The sequence below is a fragment of the Pan troglodytes genome, chromosome 5 (genome assembly GCF_028858775.2).
Source record: "Pan troglodytes isolate AG18354 chromosome 5, NHGRI_mPanTro3-v2.0_pri, whole genome shotgun sequence".
Taxonomy (NCBI): Eukaryota; Metazoa; Chordata; class Mammalia; order Primates; family Hominidae; genus Pan; species Pan troglodytes.
In genome coordinates this window covers 95533619-95548642 of record NC_072403.2, presented here as the reverse complement: position 1 = coordinate 95548642, position 15024 = coordinate 95533619, and the positions used below count along the sequence as shown (strand labels likewise).

Here is a 15024-nt window from a genome sequence, read left to right as displayed (position 1 = left end):
ATACTTGCTGAAATCCTGTATACAAAACACATATGGCTGGGCATGGTGGCTCAAATTTGTAATCTCAACACTTTAATGCCAAAGCGGGAGGATCATTTGAGGCCAGGAGTTTGAGACCAGCCTGGTCAATGTAGCAAGACCCTATCTCTACTTCAATTAAATAAAAAATACAAAAGCATATATACAGATACAGTAAGAGTTATAGCTAATTTATGTTTTAATTTTTATGGAATTATTTTTAAGAGGTTTACATTATAAAAGAATCTGCACGGCCAGCTGCGGCGGCTCACGCCTGTAATCCCAGCACTTTGCGAGGCCGAGGCAGGTGGATCAAACGAGGTCAGGAGTTCGAGACCAGCCTGACCAATATGGTGAAACCCCATTTCTACTAAAAATACAAAAATTAGCCAGGTGTGGTGGCACGTACCTGTAGTCCCAGCTTCTCTGGAGGCTGAGACAGGAGAATTGCTTGAACCCAGGAGACAGAGATTTCAGTGAGCTGAGATCACGCCACTGCACTCCACCCTGGGTGACAGAGCCAGACATCTCAAAAAAAAAAAAAAAAATCTGCACTTGTACTGAATTTCTGCTGTTTTGAACACCATTCACAAAATCATTTATCATAATCTAATCAATTATTTCTTGGCATACTAGTCCACAGTATAACTCTCCATTATTAAAAAATAATAAGATAAATTTGAACCCTGGCAGAATCAATGACTTAAGTGTGTCAAGAGAGAAGAGAATATGGCCTTAGAAACTACCAGAAAGAACAGACCAAACCAGAAATAAGGCCTGCAATTGCTGAATTTTACAGTGTACTTGATTATAGATCACTAAAATTCTTTAAACATAATGCCCTGAACTATTCCCTTTTTACAACCTTTTAGGAAGTAGTTATTTATTCAAGAAATACACATCGAGTGCCTACTCTGTGTTTTGCCCCAGGGCAGTCACTGGACTCTGCTTACACTACATGATGGCCAGAATGAGTGTTGCAGCCTTGGTTCCTAAGGAAAATAACCAGACTCTTCTTTTAAAAGTCATATTCATAAATTTTATTCATTTTTAGGAAAGGACATATCTAAAATTACTAATCAGAGAATTCACCCTATTGTCCTCATACAAAAGCTGGATTTTGTCAAGGAGAAAAAGACTCTTTCTTGAAAAAGATTACAGAATTCTTTGTCCTAAAAATGTAGCACCTCATACATAGAATGTATAGCATAAAATAATGTGGCTTTCAACACATGATCATTCATAATTGGTGAAGTGTCTTCCCTATGCATACATGAAAAGTCCATATTTTGAGTATTAGTTAAATAAAAACTTGAGATCTTAAAATGTCTCAGCTTCCCTATTTCTAAACTAGGTTTATTTCATAGAACAAACTATTTCTCCCATTTTTAAATAATACACATTGTAATTGTTATTTCTTAAAGCAGTAAAACAGTTATTAGTTTTGTTTATAATGCTTGCTTTTTCTTCTGATTTGTAATTCTTCAAAAAAACTAAACTAAATGTCCCAGACCCAACAGATAACGCAATATAAACATTGAGGGCATGAGCTGAATGGATCCATCTCAGAGTAGTACAAACTGTGTTGTAACTTTCTGTCTCTATTCTGATACTAATTGTTTTACCATCTACCTTTATCTATGCAATTTCACATTTAATACACAACCAGCATCCTATTAGATTCTTCTTAGAGTAGGACCCTGAGAATAAGTCCATTAAGGAGTCACATGTTATTTATAATACCTGTTTGAAGGTTTAAAGTGTGTCTAATTTTTAAGAAGGCAACAAAATTTTCCTACAAATGAAACTCATCACCATGTAAAGAAGAGTATATACTTGGCATTGAAGTGCCCATCTAGTTTCAATATCTGCACCTATACATTTTTTAAATGGATGAAAATCTCCTGATTTTGAAAAATGTTGAAATGCTATTGACAGGGTTCAAGTCCAGGCATAACCTGTGAAGTGATCTCACTACGGTAAGCAGAGCTGGTTTTCTCTGTGATTTAGATGATACACCGCCCTGTTTCAGGTCTCTGTTAGCCGTAAGCACAATTGGCATCGTTCCCGTGAATCCAGAGGCAAATCTGGGCGTATTTTAGGGGAGTGATGCGAACAGCAACGTTGTAGTCCTTCTGAACCCCGTGGACATCCACCCACTGGTGGCCTGAGTAGACCGCAATGATTTTGCGCTTCCAATTCTTTTTGTCTGGATCTTTCAGACGCAGATAGACCCCCGAACCGGTGGAGCCCGACTCAGCATCGCAGTATTGGTAAAGGAGATCATTGGATTCGTCGGACACACTGCAAAACCGATAGACCAACTGATCAGCCCTATCGTTATCAAATCCTGAGAAGTGGATCATTCCACCAGGCATTTTCTTGATCGTTGGGCTGATTCCAAGTTCCATGTATTTCTTTTTGTGAGCACGCTTCAGCTCCAGAAGAGCATAGTCATAGTCCAAGGCAGCGTCCCCCATGCCTCCTCGTGCCCAGCCCTTCGGAATGTGGGTATTCTTGACCCGGGTCCACTGAAAGGAAGGCCTCCCTTCGGCAACCCTCTGACCCCGGCCAGATTGTTTTCTTCTTCTCCCACCCTTCGCTCTCTCCTGCAGATGCTCTCTGGTACCCTCTCTTTGGTCACCACCACTAGCTTCTCTCCTGCTCCTCTTAGAACCTCGACGTTTCTTGCCTCCACTTTTATTCCTCATCTTCAACAACCCTACCCTTAGCTTTTTACTCCCTTTGACATAGTCCTTTCCATCATGAACACAGTGGGCAGCAGTTAGAACATGCTGAGGGGAAATGAGAATGCCACTACAGCCCGTGGAAAGCTTCACAGCTGTGCTGAAAGGGAAATTGGTTGAGAACCTTTTGTCCAAGATGCTGAACCTGCTGTCGGTGCCATACACCTGTCTCTTTCTCCTAACAGATACTCCCTTTGTGGTGATATTTTGAGTCGGCTCAAGAACCAAATCTTGAACTTTCACCCTGGTTAAGGTTCGGGTGCCATTCTCAAATACAGTCTCATAGGAAAGATAATCCTCCAATTCAGAAAGGCTGGGAGTTGGGAGTTCTTTCTGGCATTCGATGCCACACACTGTATTTACCATCATCTTAGCATCTGCCTCAAATGCGGGGCTGGTGAGATGAAAAGTCCTTTCACTGACAATCCGGGGTACCTTTCTCAAGTGCCACATAAAATCCCATTCCATTTCAGATCCATCAATGAGGGTCCACCCAGGGGTGAAAAATATCAACCAAAGTAGCATATTTTCCATTTTGATCTTCTAATTTTGTCCTTAAAAATAGAAAAAGAGAGAGGTTTACAATGTTTCCTTTTTAAATCTGACTTATCCATTTCATTTAGCCCTTGGATCCTAAATGTACCTTCACCACAAAGAGGTGTCCTTATTTTCACCTTACCTAGATTTTATTGAGATTAGATAAACACTGGTAAGTGGGCTCACACAGACTTCCAAAATCAGTAAGTTGTTTTCCACCCAAACTTCCCTCCACCAGCCCTAATCCACCTCGCTCCCACCCCAACCTGTCATCTCCACCTCTATCTCCCCTAATAGCCTCGTGCCTGAGAGAGTAGAATACGGTAGTAGGTTGGAATCCTCTGTCGGCTAAGCCACACTCTCCTCCTTAGATATCCTACAACTTTTTATCCAGATGATTTAGAAATAAAGATAAAAGCAAATGTGCTGCAGTCTTTTCCCACACTTAGCTACTTAAAAACAGGGATCATAACTTCTCCATCTCTAGACTGTAACTGCCTAGCACAGAGCTCAAAAAACTGCTCATTGGATACAGTGAATGTCCATGAACCAGGATTCGCAGCCCAAACTGATGTGAAGGTGCAATGCAAATTCTTGGATAATGTTTTAAAGCAGTAAGAGTATTAGCAATAAATAAATTGCTAATTAATCTTCTATTGATCTGCTTTGATTTGTATAGAATGCCTGGTCATAAAAAGAAAATATATAGCACAGGCCATTTTATGCTAAAGTAAGAAAAATGTACCACGTATTTTTAAAAAACAAAGTTGTGCTTGAAACCACCCTCTAAGCAAAGCTCCATACAAAATGCCTTATGGTGGGACTTTACTGCATATTAAAATTATTTGTAAGAATTTATGAAGTGCAGGCTGTTTGGGGGGGACATGATAATGGTTAGATATAGTCCCTTTTCACCATAGGTCTCACCATCTAAGACCAGTGTTCTTGTGTTATTTAAATATTGTTAAAGGTGCCAGTACATAATAAATTATATAATACCTCTCCTACTATTCACATCTTCTTGCCCTCTTTTTCTTTTCTTGAGGCTCACTGGCATGTACATGTATCTATTTAGTGGAACTGATATGTATCAGCCATCTTTGCTTGGAGGTGGGTATAGTAGGAGCACGCTGGAGCAGCAATTTTGAACCTCTGTGTCGCTAGTATTTGCCAACTATGCTCCAAGTCATTTTTAACTAATAGTTAAAATATCAAGACTTAAGCAAATGATTTGTACTTTGTATAAAGCAGAGGCAATGCAGCATTCGCTTATTCCTACAATACCTTCATCCTCAATGCTTTCTGATAAGCTTTATTTTATTTATTTATTTTTTGCATGGAAAAGAAAGCACATTAGCAATGGCCCACAGCCATTGTACCACAGGGTACACCCACAGGATGTGTGCACTGGCACAAAAGGGAAAAGTCAACCCTGATGCAAAGTTCAATATTGGTATCCCTTGATACAACAGAATTTATGTTGCCATATACAAATACAATAATTTTATTAACAAACTAAAACATTCTTTTGATGAAAAATGTATGCTACATTAACCTATTTATTGTTTAAATGTGATATATTAATGAAAACATAACATAATTAATTTGAACCATTATACATTTGGAAATATTAAGCAGGCCGGGTGTGGTAGCTCACACCTGTAATCCCAGCACTTTGGGAGGCTAAGATCGGAGGATTGCTTGAATACAGGAGTTCAAGACCAGATTGGGCAACATACTGAGACCTCATCTCTACAAAAAATACTTTTAAAAAATTAGTCAGGCATGGTGGCACACACCTGTAGTCCCAGCTACTCAGCAGGATCGCTTGAACCCAGGAGGTCAAGGCTGCAGTAAACCATGATCATGGCACTGAACTCCAGCCTGGGCAACAAAGTGAGACCCTGTCGAAGAGGAGAGGAGGCGGGGAGGTGAGGGGAGGGAAGGAGAAGGGAGGGGAGGGGAGGGGAGGAAATCTGCATTTACGTCACAATATTTTCTAATAGTCACCGCTGCAAAACAGTAATTATATCATCAAGGATTTTGTAGAGTAGAGCCACTTAGTATTTTAATTTGTCTTCTATGCAATTTTTCTCAATAGTATTTCATGAAGTTTATTTAATTAGAATGAAAAAGGCTCACAACTCAGTAACTCTACTGAGCGCTTGAAATTGTAGTTCCCAGGATGAAAATTTATGACCTTGGCTGAAAAAAAAAGTGAAAATCAAAGAGTTATTTGCTGCTACTTAGCTTATCAACAAACCAAAATAGATAAAAATGATATATATCATTATGTATATTTTTAAATCTACTTGATTCTCAGCAAAATTTCAATCAAGGGAGTTGTTTTGGTGTGGGAAACTTTTTTCTTAATTGCTTTTTCATTTAGCTCTTTATGACAACAGCTGTCCACTGTGTACTTAATATATGATTACATCAAAGCTTGAAAGTCAGCCAAATATCCACGTCAAGAGACACAAAGTATCTCATTTGGTATATCTTAACGCTTGGTACTAATGATCTGAGGAGCAATACACTTGTGAAAGGCATTCCTGGGCAAAATAAAGTATGTCTAAATAGTGTTACCGTGATATTTTTTCCCCAGTTAGGTTTATCCTGTGCCATAATTCTGTAGCCAGACTTTTAAGAAAGCCTCATCAGAGTTGAATTGTATTTAAGTATAATTTTATTTCTGGCTATGTAGATGACACTGGTTTATAAAGCTATTGTTCTAGTCAAAGGCCTTGGACAATACTTTGGAAATTTTCAATGCTATTTGAAACCATGCTTGGTACAAAGCAATGATTTGACTTATCAAATGACAATACCAATGATATAGGCATGGTTTTCCTTCTCTGTATTCACGTTCACATTCTCACAGCAGTTACGAACGGTGGTTGAGAGCCAATATCTTGGTTGCTCGCCAAAAGGAAACACCAGACCAGGGGTTCTCAAAGGACAGTCCCTACACTAGTAACTTCAGCATTACCTGGAAACTTGTTAAAAATGCTAATTCTCAGGGCCTGCCCCAGACCTACTGTTAGAAACTCTCCTGAAAGGGTGGTGGAGAGTGACTCCCAGCTAGGTTTAACCAGCCCTCCAGATGACTTTGACACTCAATAAAGGTTAAGAACCACTACAGTAGCCAAGGCTCTGGTGTAGCAACATGAGCCATACCCCAGAAGGTGGTCTTTCCAAGGATGATGGCTTACCCGGGTTTTAAATGACATCTGCTTCATCTCTGTGTACCAAATTAATTTATTCTGACTTTATGCTTTTACTGTGTTAGCAACTGACAATATCAAATCACTCAGCCAATTAATAAAAAACAAACATAACTAACTTTTATTTTTATTTTTAATTATTTTTTGTGAGTCAGTCTGGCTCTGTCACCAAGCTGGAGGGCAGTGGTGTGAACTAGGATCACATAGTGATCCTATGTGCATCATATGTCTCAAAAAAGTGAAATTCATAAGGTTTATATGTAATGCCTCCAATATCTCATACTACAGATCATTCAATGGCATTGGTTCACCAGCCCTGCCTGGTGCCCTTTGAGGGAGCTCTGTGCAGTGTACCACAGGAATAAAAACCATGCCCACGTCTACCCTTGGGTATGGGAAGGGCAGAGCTTTGTAATATGACCTCAGAATCACAGTAATAAGAGGACATGGATTTAGTTAGCCTAATTTGGCCTGTAATTTAAAATTGGGCAAATGTTTAAGGACACTTTCTTTTGGAAAATCTAAGTTTGTCTTGTGGTAAAATGTCAATGTGGCATAAATGATAGCTCTTACTGATAGAGCAATCCACAGTTTGTTCAGTGGAGACATCTACATATGCCCATTATCCAAAAAGGACTAACTCATTGATCTAAAAAGACACAGTCCCAGTTGAAGGGGCAGCTATAATATTTTGAAAGTCTAACATCCCTTGGCTTCCCCATCCCCCTCATTTTTCCTGTCTTCCAATATAATTGTGACCTTCACTGTCCATTTCCAGATGGCTTGCATTTGGGGCTTCAAATTCCAATTTTGGTTAATGAAAGCAAAGTTGCAATGATTGCTGCCCACCACTGTGAGTCAGCATACACACAGCTGATTATGGGCTGGATCCTGAAGACAGATTGAGTAGAAGGGAATTAAGGAAGAAGTAAGAATATCTGTGTATGTAGATGAACTCTTACTGATGGAAGAGATGTAATTACACATTTGTACCCAATCTATTAATAGAAGTGACCACACTTAACTACGAGATCACTTACTATTACCCTTTTGTTATTTGTTTATAGTTTCTTAGAAATGTGATTGCTGACAGCATTGAGAATATTTGTGTATCTGTACCAGCAGAGTGGTTATGAGTGCAGACCAAGGAGTGGGAAGGCTTGGGTTCAATTCCCTTTTCACCACTTATGAGGCATGTGCATGTGGGCAGTTCATTAACTCTCGAAGTTTCACTTTCCTCATCTGCAAAGTGGGGATAATATTACAGTAATTTCGACTTCATAACATTGCTATGGAGATTAAATGAGATGATACACGCAAAGAATTACTACTGAGCCCAGAGGATAGTAAGCAGTTAACACATGTTATTTTATAATTATTATCCTACCTTAATTGATGAATTTGTATCACTTCAAAACAGGTTGTTATATAAGCCAAAATTAGAGATCTTGTAGTTTTCTAAAAAGTCAGTTTTACAGTCAAATATTTTTATTTCAAGATAGTTTCTAACTCACTCTAAAATTCGCTTTTTCTTTGTTTTGTTTTTTGTTCAAGGACAGCTTCACTTTAGAGACTTCCCAAATGAATGCTTTCCTAATTACTCATTTCTATGAATATCCATGGCTCTGTAATATATTTTTCTCATTGCTATTAAACTTAAGTGTGATTAAACACTATGCAGCCACAAAACACTTAAATTGCATTTTCTGTGTCTTATTTATAGCCTGGATCTACACTGGGAATTTTGGAACTGCATCAGACCCTCAGCCTAAAAAGAAACAGAGTCTATGTCAACATAATTACTCTAAGGGAGTGATCTACAATGAAAAAAAAAAACAACTTTTTGAGTGAGTCTATCTAGAGTATATAGAATCCTATGATGAAATGACATTATACCTTAAGGCTCAGTTTCTCTTTTGTGTTTTGTTTTTTACCCTAGAAGTTTATAGTCTAGCTTAGATAGAGCAGACAAACTAATGAAAGATTAGATGGCTGCCCACTATATTAATATTTCAAATCAATTATTTTTCCTGTCTATGAGAAAGCAAAGATGCTGACTTACCATTGAAGGACCTGCATTGAATTGCTTTCCCTCACTAGGTGACAGATTCACAATTACTTATGCCTTTCTTTTCACCTGGTTCCTTGTAATGTCTAGTGAGGTACTTGTCCATATTTATGTACATAGCATGTTGCCATGGGACACAACTTTGCATTGATCCGTCAAACAGTTCCTGGGAGGCTGCTGTGGGTCAGGAATTACTCAGTCATATCAATGACCCCGTAGGGCCAACACCACCCTATACCTTAGTGTGTATGTTAGTACACACCAATGATTGCATGACCACCTTTTAAAACTTGGCTGTCCTCTATTTAGCCATCTGCAATCCCAACCACCTGTCCTTCCTAACACCACTGGCTCTGTTTACATGCATACCTAAATGTGAAGACATGCCCTCATCTCCTCCTTTACTTTCATCCTCCACCTACTCAGGATTGACACACAACAGGGTGACACTGGGGCCTGGCCAGATGATTCTGAATAACTGCAGAGAGAAATGGCTTAGGCAAAAGGCCACAGCAGGAGACAGGGAGAATTACAAGTGACATAAACAGGAATAAAGCAAGCACTAAAGAAAGCGGTGATGTTTTGGATGACAATTGTAAAAACTTTCATAGTCAGTTTTATTTGGGGGAACAGATGCTGAGGAGAAGTGGTATCTTATGAAATCTAATTCCTGATCCACTGAGGCGCTCCCTGACAGCAGCACTGCATGGAGGTAACATTTAATTTAGAGAGTGTATGAGAAAATAACAGTGTCTGTAACGTAATAAAAAAGGGGAGTAAGAACTAGGGTGTTTCCATGATTATGGGGGCAGTGGGCTTTGAAGCCAAATCAACCTTAAGTACACTTGCCACTTGTTACACTGTGATCTTGTGAAGGTTACCTAATCTCTCTAGACATTATTTCCCACATTTATTAGATAGAGATAATATTTGAGAATATTTTTGTGAGAAACTAATATGATAAGCACAATGCCCAGAGCACAGTAAGCACTCCACAAAGATTAAAGCCAACGTTTTTCATATCAAACAAGGTGAGCCAACACTCAGGTAGATATTTACAAGGTATTTCATACATCTCTAACTGCCTCATTGTGGTATGCCAAACATCCTCATCCCCAGGACCTGTGAATATTTCCCACACACAAGAAAAGAGACTTTACAAATACGATTACATTAAGGATTTTAAGGTGAAGTGGTTATTCTGGATTATCCAGGTGGGTCCAATGCAATCACAGGGGCTCATATAAGAAGGAGGCAGACGGGTTAAGAGTGGGAAGAGCTGCTAGATGGAAGCGGAGGCCAGAGCAATGCAGGATCATGAGCTGAGGAATATGAGTGGCCTCTAGATGCTGAAAAAGGTAAGGAAAATTATTTCCTAGAACTTCCAGAAGGAGGAACATAAATGAAAATGTGTTGTTTTAAGAAAAATATGAAGAAATATAATTTAAAACTAAAAACAGAAGATCACAATATAACTTTAGACTTCTTCTTTTTTTTTTTTTTTTTTGAGACGCAGTCTCTCTCAGTCGCCCAGGCTAGAGTGCAATGGCGTGATCTCGGCTCACTGCAAGCTCCGCCTCCCAGGTTCATGCCATTCTTCAGCCTCAGCCTCCCCAGTAGCTGGGACTACAGGCGCCCGCCACCATGCCCGGCTAATTTTTTTTGTATTTTTAGTAGAGATGGGGTGTCACCGTGTTGGCCAGGATGGTCTCGATCTCCTGACCTCGTGATCCGCCCATCTCGGCCTCCCAAAGTGCTGGGATTACAGGCGTGAGCCACCGTGCCCGGCCAAAACTTTAGATTTCTGATCTCCAGATGCATAAGATAATAAATTTGTGTTGTTTTAAACCACTGAGTTTTCGGTAATTTGTTACAGCAGCAGTAGGAAACTGCTACACTTACAAAGGTGAGAATTGAGTTTTTACAACAGTCTGCCTGACTGTTTAGAAAGAAAGTAGTAGTAGGGAGTGGCGGAGGCTGTGGCTCACACCTGTAATCCCAGCAGTTTGGGAGGCCGAGGTGGGCGGATCACTTGAGGTGAGGAGTTCCAGACCAGCCTGGCCAACGTGGTGAAACCCCGTCTCTGCTAAAAATACAAAAATTAGCCGGGCGTGCTGTTGTGTACCTGTAATCCCGCTACTGGGGAGGCTGAGGCAGGAGAATCCCCTGAACCGGGAGGCAGAGGTTGCAGTGAGGTGAGATCACGCCATTGCACTCCAGCCTGGGCAACAGAGCGAGACTCCGTCAAAAAAAAGAAAAGAGAAGTAGTAGTAGTAGGGAGTGATTAAAAAGTAGAAAAGGGCCGGGCGCGGTGCCTCACACCTGTAATCCTAGCACTTTGGGAGGCTGGGATGGGAGGATCACTTGAGTCCAGGAGTTTGAGAGTAGCCTGGGCAACATAGGGAGACCCTGTCTCTACAAGTGTGGTGGCGCATGCCTGTGGTCCCAGCTACTCTGGGCTGAGTTGGGAGGATCACCTAAGCTGGGAGGTGGACGCTGCAGTGAGCTGTGATTGTGTCACTACACTCCAGCCTGGACAACTAGAATGAGACAGGGCAACCCTGTCTCAAAACAAACAAACAAAAACAGTAGAAAAGAATGTTTCCTTCTGGGACTTAAAATATAAATGAAAATGTGTTATTTTAAGAAATAATATACAGAAATGCAATTTTAAAACTAAAAACAGAAGATCACGATAAAACTTCATAGTGGTAGGATGCAATATTGCTAGAGGAAAAACAAGAATTAGAACAGGATAGATAAATTTGTCTATTCAACAAATGCATACCACCTGCTAACTCTGCCATGCATTTCGAAGCCTTTTTTAAAGAATCTCTCTGATAGTCCTTAACTGTTGAGTTGGACTAGAACATTTCTAAGATTTCTTCCAGCTTTAAAGTTCTAGAGTAAACCACAAATGAGAAAACACAAGTAATTTACTCATCAATGCTTCTCAGGAAGGTTCAATTTCTAGTCATCCAGGGAAGAACTTGCCTGTTATCCATGTTGCTACCACTAGATGGCAAAATTAGCCTGGTGATGGCAAATCTAACGCAGGTATTTAAAATGTTTACACTTACTCAGCTGTGAAATAGATTTTATTTTAAAAGCATGTAAGATTCAGCAGGGGCAAAACTTTTAACTGGCTAATAATATACTAAATGGCTGTGACATAGGGAGACATATGGAATTTATTATATTTGGAAAACCCACCTACAGGCCACAGAGCCCATCCTGATGAACTGAGGGCTGATAGTGCTGTCTACAGTCAGACAATTTTCTGGCAGATAGTTTTTCAAAAACAGTTGCAGTGCCAGCACACTTCCAGCATGACCTACAGCACTGTTAACTAGTCCCCCAAATGTGCCACAATTTATTTCAATGCTAAGGAAAATCTTAAACCTGCCAAATATTTCACGTTTATCAAATACTTTATAATCCATTACTAAAGGATAAGCTCTCCACTGATTCTAGGCTGAGAATAAATGGCAAGAAAGTTCATTGACAGTGGGCCAATTTCTATTCAGAATATCATACCATAGCACTATTTTCAAGTTTAGTTTCATAAATGGAGACCAAAAAAATGTCTGCTTAAAAAGTTTGGCAGTACTTGAGGGAAAGGAAGATGGTAAAGTTACACAGTTGATTATTTTACAGTAACCCACAACTTCTGTTTCTCATCACAATAAAAAACAAAACCTCCCTTTGTTTGGGGGCTATTTTTCCATGACCTGTACATCTCAATTTGTGCAATCCTATGGATAAATCAAATTTTGGGTGAATGACATTAAAGGAACCCCAAGAGGACTCTTTCATATGCTGCCTTATGAAGTGCACAGCATATAGCTCTAGACTTATCTGTATTTTTCAAGTTGGCCTTTGAGAACAAAGAATATCTATAAATAGGTATGCTACTTTTCAGGTTTTAAAGCATCTATGGTCACAATGTTTTTAGCTAACCCACATCAGTTTTACCTATATGAAGCTTAACGTTTTTTAATTATAAAATAATAGCTTGCATACTACTAACTTAACTTTACTGTTTCCTAACCTCTCCATCTCAGATTTCTCATCTGCAAAGTTACCTCAGTGCTAAGGTAAAGTAGCTCCATCCTCCCAAATTCTGAGTCTGATCCTACTGTTAAAATGCAATATGCTTGTTTGGTATTTGAGCATTGGGCAGAGGAAAATCATTTACCCAATGGAGAAAATTAACTCACACTAGCAATTGTTTATTTTAACATCTAATGAACACATACTGTATGCCAAGTATATGCTAAACAGTCTCACATTTTAAAACGTGAAAAAGTTTCTTAAAAGCATGCAGTTTTCCCAGCTATCTGGAAGAAAAATGGGGTACAGTATCCACATCCACCACTTCCCTCACTAAAGGAACTCCTCTAATATTTCCTAATAAAAATAAAATTCCATATGATACTTGGCCTCTACCTTCAAGCCTACATGTCTTATTTGGCAGGGATTTTAACATTCTCTCTTCTAAATTATAAACCAGATTCTAAGTATAATTCTCCAGCCAGCAAAATATGACTTTTATAATCCTCTGTGGAGACAAATGTACTTCGGATAAAATAAGAATGAATTTCAGAAGTCAGAAGGGTTAATAAGGGGTGAAAGCCCCCTAGACACAGCATGCAGCTTCTTTTCAAATCAAGGACAGTGTAAAAATGTCAGAGCAATCAAGCAGGAGTGTTTCTACAACTTTTTAAAAAACCTTTTATTATAGAAAATTTCAAGACTACACAAAAGCACAGAGAAAAGTATTAAAAGTTGAGAGAAAAGTACAACCCCCATGTGCACATCACCAGCTTCAACTATTGTCAATATTTTGCCAATGTTTCATCCACCATCACCACCCCACACACTTTTTTTTTTCAGCTAGAGTATTTCAAAGCAAGTCAAAAGCTTTTCTACTTCATTTCGCCTCCTCATTTTCTAAACGTTTTCCTATGCTCCTTTTGCTGACCCCCGCAGCCAAGTTGATAAAAGGGTAGAGGGGAGAGGCTAGCTTTCATAGTAACCCCGCCAAAGAGACTTTTCAGGAATGCGTTTCATACCTTTCTCAATGGCATCTGTTAACAATCATAAAAATAAAGAGGGTCCCCTCCGGTACTGCTTAAGCAGAAAGAATTCCATTTATATTCCAATGCAAACATTGTTGCTGTTAATATTAAACTGTGCAGAGGCCGGCACACAGAATTGCCTATGGGAAGGGTGATTAGTTTCTTTGAGGACTGAAAGAAAGTGTCAAGTTTGATCCCTTTCTTCAAAGTCCTTCAAAGAAGCTCTCGTCGGGTAGGTCCTGCCTTTCTCAGGGAAATTTCTAAGTTCTAAGGTTGTTGGGTTTGGGGAGCTTCATCTTTACCTGCCAGGCTTGTTTGGTCCCCGAGGGCACTGTCAGCTGAGATCAGAGCTCCCGAGGAGGCGGGCGGGGACGCTGCAGCTGGGAGCCTCTCAGCCAGCCTGAGCCGGAGGCCGCCCCGCCAAGGCCGGGTCACAGCACCCGGAGCTCGCCACTGAGACTGCGGAGGGGGAGAGAGCTGCGCCGCACCACGGCCGGGAGATGGGAGGGGAAAGGGGGCGATGACGAGGGGCGGGCGCGGTGGGATGGAGTGGGAGGAGGGGAGGAGGAGGAGGTGGGCAAGAGGAGACGGAGACGGAGAGGGAGGGCGGAGAGGGGAGTTCCCTGGAGGAACGGGGCGGACCTGGCCGTGTCTCACCCCAGCATTTCTGCCCCCAAGCTGAATTAAGCATTAGGAAAAATTCATGAGTAGGTTCACAGGGGTTGCCTGTCCCTGTGATAGTATGCACTCCTTTAACAGTCTCAGGAGTTGTTCAGTTAAGAGTCTCATTCCTCACTGCTTGCTGTTGAGACCCCAGGCATCTAGAAGAACGGAGGGCGTCTCCCCAACCTTATCCCAAGCTAGTCTCCACTAGGGACCTAACTTCTCTGGATGCACAAGCCTCAGGGTTACCCCGACTTGTACCAGGCACCCAGGCTGCACACGAGGATGGGGACCCCAGGCTGGGACGCCTGGACCCCCGGGAGCATCCTGCGCTGCCTCCAGGGGGAGCGCGTCAGTTTCCGTCTGCAGGGAAAAGGCTGGTTTTCTTCTTTGGGCGAGTAACCTTTAAGGTCCTTTCCCATCTCAGTCCCACCAGCATTCTAACCTCATCCGTTCTCTCGACCTTTTATTCTCCTTTAGGAGAGGGGTGGGGGCCACATGAGAAAGGAAGCTTCATTTGTTTAACAACAAATTCTAGTGGGTGACAGGTCTGGGGCAAGATGCACTGATACAACATTGAGAGAATACATAAACAAAAACAAAAACAACTCGGTCCTGGCCCTAAAGCAGGGAGATCAAGTAAGTGCACAAGTACTTACAACACAAGGTCTTAGCATGTCTTGTAA

The 15024-nt window shown here is 40.7% G+C and overlaps 1 protein-coding gene across 2 annotated transcripts; it reads right to left on the bottom strand.

Moving 5' to 3' along the window:
- Positions 1-1043: 1043 nt before the first annotated feature.
- On the bottom strand, positions 1044-14177 carry PRSS35 (serine protease 35). Of its 2 annotated transcripts, none has more exons than XM_527441.8 (2): positions 13978-14177; positions 1044-3319 (listed from the first exon to the last, which is right to left on the bottom strand). In XM_527441.8, the coding sequence occupies exon 2, from the start codon at positions 3297-3299 to the stop codon at positions 2058-2060; it is 1242 nt and encodes a 413-aa protein (XP_527441.1). In that variant the 5' UTR covers positions 3300-3319; positions 13978-14177; the 3' UTR covers positions 1044-2057. The 2 variants fall into 2 exon arrangements, with proteins under 2 accessions (XP_527441.1, XP_054542072.1); XM_054686097.1 differs by lacking the exon at positions 13978-14177 and adding an exon at positions 5102-5206.
- Between the last annotated feature and the right edge of the window lie 847 nt (positions 14178-15024).